The sequence below is a fragment of the Podarcis cretensis genome (genome assembly GCF_951804945.1).
Source record: "Podarcis cretensis genome assembly, chromosome: 13".
Classification (NCBI taxonomy): Eukaryota; Metazoa; Chordata; class Lepidosauria; order Squamata; family Lacertidae; genus Podarcis; species Podarcis cretensis.
The window spans coordinates 45,427,558-45,432,433 of NC_137182.1; the positions used below are offsets into that span (position 1 = coordinate 45,427,558).

Here is a 4,876-nt window from a genome sequence, read left to right on the forward strand (position 1 = left end):
TAGTCTCAATTGTGCTTCTTGAACTGGTCTTTGACTGTAATAATAAATTATTATTATTATTATTATTATTATTATTATTATGCACATGGAACCAGGAACGGGGTATGCTTTAATAGTATTGTATAAAAATAGCTAGAGGGATATTTATATTGCAGGAAAGGTATAGAATGTGTTGAATTGACCCCTAATATACAGAGAAGCCCCCAAAGCTCTGTTAATTAGCATATCCATATAATGACAGCGGCAGATCATTGCCATGGATTCACCATGTTACAAAAGCATTCAAAGACTATTATAGTAGTTTTGCCTAAGTTTTGTCTGGTCCGCTTCCTAAGACTAATTGCATAGATGTCACAATTGCAAAATATAGCTTGCTGGTTCCGTGAGATTCAAACAAGACAGTTGATTAGAATATTTATAAAATGCTTTTTAAAAAATTCAGAAGATCCTTCTCACTGTTACCCTATGTTACGACCAACATTCAAGTCTCATTCCTTTACATCAGTCTCTCAGTTACCGTGATCCAAAGCCAGTGTTTAAAGAAGCCTCAGTTGAAAACTCAAGTGTTTTCTAAGAGAATGCATAAAGGGCAATGAATGTAAACAAAACAAACCTTAATGGTTTCTCTATATATAATACGATGAACTCAGTGCTTTTCTTCTAGAAAAAAATGGTTCTGGTACTGCGTACCCTTGAATACCCCCAGGAAAAAAAGCATTAGCTGAACTATTAAGCTTTCACTTGAATGTTTTCTAGTTCATAAGACTCTGGACTTATAAAAGTTGGTGCTGTTGAAACATTTACCAAAATGGTTTTCATGAAAACAAAGGTGTAGGAGAAATGGTAGAGGTGCTGATTCCAGTACTGGAGTTTGTTGCAAATAAAGCACTCTCACACTGCCATATGGCAAGCTACCTATGGCAGAAATGTAGATTTCCTAGCATGGGGTTGTTATATGAGCTACAGATTACCAACCCTTCTTTTCTTTCATTAATGGACAGGTAAAGCCCCTTTCTGAGTGCAATGAGAAGTGCCTTTCAGGTTATAGTAGAACCACGAAGGAAGGGCAGCCATCTTGCTGCTATGATTGCCTCCCATGTCCAGAAGAGAAGATCTCAAACCAGACGGGTAGGAGATTTATTTTATGCTATGTAGCTATGTTACTATTTCTTAGGTGCACACCAGAACTTAATTTCCATAATGTGTACAGTGTATGGAGGTGGATTATATACTGTCTGATATTACCATTGAGAAGTATGTCATTTACTTTTTAAGTCAAAGTTTGCTGGGTGGGCACTTACTTGTATAGAAAACAACATTTTCTTTTTCAGACATGGATGACTGTTTTGAATGCCCCGGAGACCAGTATTCAAACATTTACCAGAATGGATGCCTTCCGAAACAAATAACCTTCTTGTCTTATGAAGAACCTCTGGGGAGCACTTTGGCTACTCTTGATCTCACCTTTGCTTTCATCACAGCTTTGGTGCTTCAAATCTTCATTAAGTACAGGGATACTCCCATAGTCAAGGCCAACAACCGGAACCTCACCTATACTCTCCTCATCTCCCTCTTGCTTGCTTTCTCTTCTGCTTTGTTGTTCATTGGCCAGCCTGTACAGCTAACGTGCCTCCTTCAACAAACTGCTTTTGCCATGATTTTCTCAGTGGCAGTTTCTTGCATATTGGCCAAAACCACCATTGTGGTTCTAGCATTCATGGCCAGCAAGCCAGGGTCTAGGATGAGGAAATGGGTAGGCAATAGACTATCTAGCTGCATTGTCTTTTGCTGCTCCCTTATTCAGGCTGGTATTTGTATGATTTGGTTGATAACTTCTCCCCCATTCCCAGATTTTGACATGCATTCAATGACTGAAGAAATTGTACTAAAATGTAACGAAGCTTCAACTATAATGTTTTGCTGTGCCCTGGGATTCATGGGTTTCCTTGCCATTGTCAGCTTCACTGTGGCTTTTCTGGCTAGGAAGTTACCCGACAGCTTTAATGAAGCCAAGTTCATCACCTTCAGCATGTTGGTCTTTTGCAGTGTTTGGTTGTCCTTTATTCCAACCTACTTGAGTACCAAGGGGAAATATATGGTGGCAGTGGAGGTCTTCTCCATCTTGTCCTCTAGTTTTGGATTACTGGGCTGCATCTTTTTCCCTAAATGCTTTGTTATTTTGCTGAGGCCAGAGTTGAACAGCAAAGAGAAACTGATAAGAAGAAAGAATTGAAGAATCAACAGGTCTCTGTCATGCTGAGGTGTTATGTACTGTTTTTATTCCCAGTAAAGAATCATATATAACCATGATATGGAACATCAGTTTGGAGACCAAAACAATCCTCCAGGATTCTTTACCTGCCTTGTGGATCTCTGCCCAGACTACTCCTGTGTCCTGCCACACACCACTCAGTGACCTTGTTTGACCCTCCTTGACTTTTTTGCTAGGTTGCAGTGTGTCCTTGAGGTCTAATAATGCTTCTCAGTTTTCTAGATAGAGGAAAGAAAGGGTTGCGTGAGCATGTGTATAAACCACAGTTCTGTAGAAAAGTAAAATTTAGATTTGCAGCTCTTCTCACTTTTTTGAAAATTTTATTTGTTTATTTTTATCATTCAAACCGTTTGTATAATCATTTTGTGAGTTTCTCTGAAACTCATGACCCCCCCATCCCCTACATGGGTCCTTAAAACAGAATTTAAAACTACATATCAGTACATTCTCCACAATTTCCATTTTTCCAAATTATCCATAATCTTCGTTACTTTGCAAGTGTTTCTTAGAGTCCAATTAGGGTTTTAATTTGCTTACAGTGGTCTCCTAGGCAAGCTATAAATAGTTCTTCCCACTTTTGCCCTTGGCCCTGTCCACAACTGCAATTTGGCTCCCAGGAGGTTGTCCAATGGTTATGTGGCCTATCCCTGCTTTACAACTTTAAAACAACAACAACAACAACTGTATTTGATGAAATTGGCTGTAAGATTGGCTGCAGTGGTTTTCCTGTTTGATGGGAGGGAGGTTGATTGCTGTTTGAGGAGGTTTTCCTATTCTGTTCAAATGAAAATATATTTTAATAAAAGGTAAAGGTACACCTGACCATTAGGTCCAGTCGTGAACAACTCTGGGGTTGCACACTCATCTCACTTTAATGGCCAAGGGAGCTGGCGTTTGTCCACAGACAGCTTCCGGGTCATGTAGCCAGCATGACTAATATGCTTCTGGTGAACCAGAGCAGTGCATGGAAACGCTGTTTACCTTCCTGCCGGAGCGGTACCTATTTATCTACTTGCACTTTGACATGCATTCAAACTGTTAGGTGGGCAGAAGCTGGGACTGAACAATGGAAGCTCACCCCGTCTCGGGGATTTGAACCACCGACCATCTGATTGGCAAGCCCTAGGCTCTGTGGTTTAGACCACAGCTCCACCCGCGCCCCTAATTTTCCCTCATACTGACTACCAAAGATCCTTTAAAGAACCTGCAGAGTTAATTGGCAAAACAGCTGGCTAAAAGTAAGCATGTGTAAATTAACTGGTTTATATTCATACAAGATCTAAAACCCATTTATTAGCATTGCTACTGCTCTGGCTATCCCTGGAGGAGGGAAAACAAGCCTTTGAAATAAAGTTGGAATAGATTACCCTTGTTGGTTCCTTCCAACTCTACGATTCCATGATTCTAAGTTTTACACAGAGTTCCCAGATCTCCAAACCAAGCTGAGCAGGCTAACCATGCAGGCTAATTACCCTTTATTCAGTCCCACAAATAACAACAAATAGAGAAAACCAAGAATGCCCTCGTATAACAGATACATTTAATTTCATAGAACAGAGCAGGGAAGGGGAATCTTTTACAGCTCAGGGCCAGATGAAAAACCATCTGATCTTCCATAGGCAATTTTTGATATGAGGCAGTTTTGAGAAATTGGCCCCATTTTGGAATGTTTGCAAAACCTTATCCAGCCATTTTTAATAACTTCTGACACATTTTATTTAAGGCCTGTTATCTGGAACCTGACACACACATGTTCATGCATGTGCAATACTCTGTAGCTCATTGTTATTTTCTTGCTCTTTCACTAAGAATTACCAAGACAAGTTTCGCTCAGGTGTGATAAACATCTTTTTTTTTCGTCTGCAATATTGTCAAGAACCAAGAACTAATAGTAGGTGGTGATCTCTCGTGTAATTGTCCAATTAACCATAATAATAACTTCAATACATTCTCCCCATCCCTAGGGAGTTCCAGTAGCTACATGCAAAACTATGAAGAGAAAAAATTGCTACTAAAACCTGTTGCTAATATATTCTATTCAGAACCTGTAGGTTAACAGAACTCTGTCGGTCTAAACAGTGATTCTTTACGTTTAATATTTCTGACTTTACATCTGCTGAATGAGCAGTCATTGCACTGCAGCTTTGCTAATCACGGTCCCTCTAACAACAGTATGGAAAACAATGAATTTTTTTGAAAAATGAAGGGTTTCTGCAAGATGGTACTATTTGTTATCTTGGTATTCGCGTTGCTGCCACAGGCTATGTGCAAGGCTTCTATTGCTCTGTGCTCCATCTTAGACCCTCTTTCTATTCTTCACCAATATTATCAATCAGGAGACCTCATAATTGCTGGCATTACATCTCAGGTTTTTATATTATCAAACAGCATCAGCTTTAAAATACATCCATCTCAGAAACTTTCTGATGACCGTATGTATGTAACTGGGTTTTAAAACAATTTGAAACTGTAATCAATATATTCCCCATCTTTGCATCATTCATTTTATTGCTTACTTCTACTAAACTTTTTCTTCCTATTGTTCTGAATTTGTTGTTTTTAGGTGTGTGTGTGGTGGGGGGAGATATGTTCTTGGTTCTTTCC

General features: G+C 39.4%; 1 protein-coding gene across 1 annotated transcript; it reads left to right on the plus strand.

Moving 5' to 3' along the window:
- Positions 1-1,333: 1,333 nt before the first annotated feature.
- LOC307200487 (vomeronasal type-2 receptor 26-like) lies at positions 1,334-2,233 on the plus strand (the record flags this gene model as incomplete). The annotated part of the gene is made up of 1 exon (XM_079949025.1): positions 1,334-2,233. One exon carries the CDS (start codon positions 1,334-1,336, stop codon positions 2,231-2,233), a length of 900 nt encoding a protein of 299 aa, XP_079805151.1.
- Positions 2,234-4,876: the final 2,643 nt, after the last annotated feature.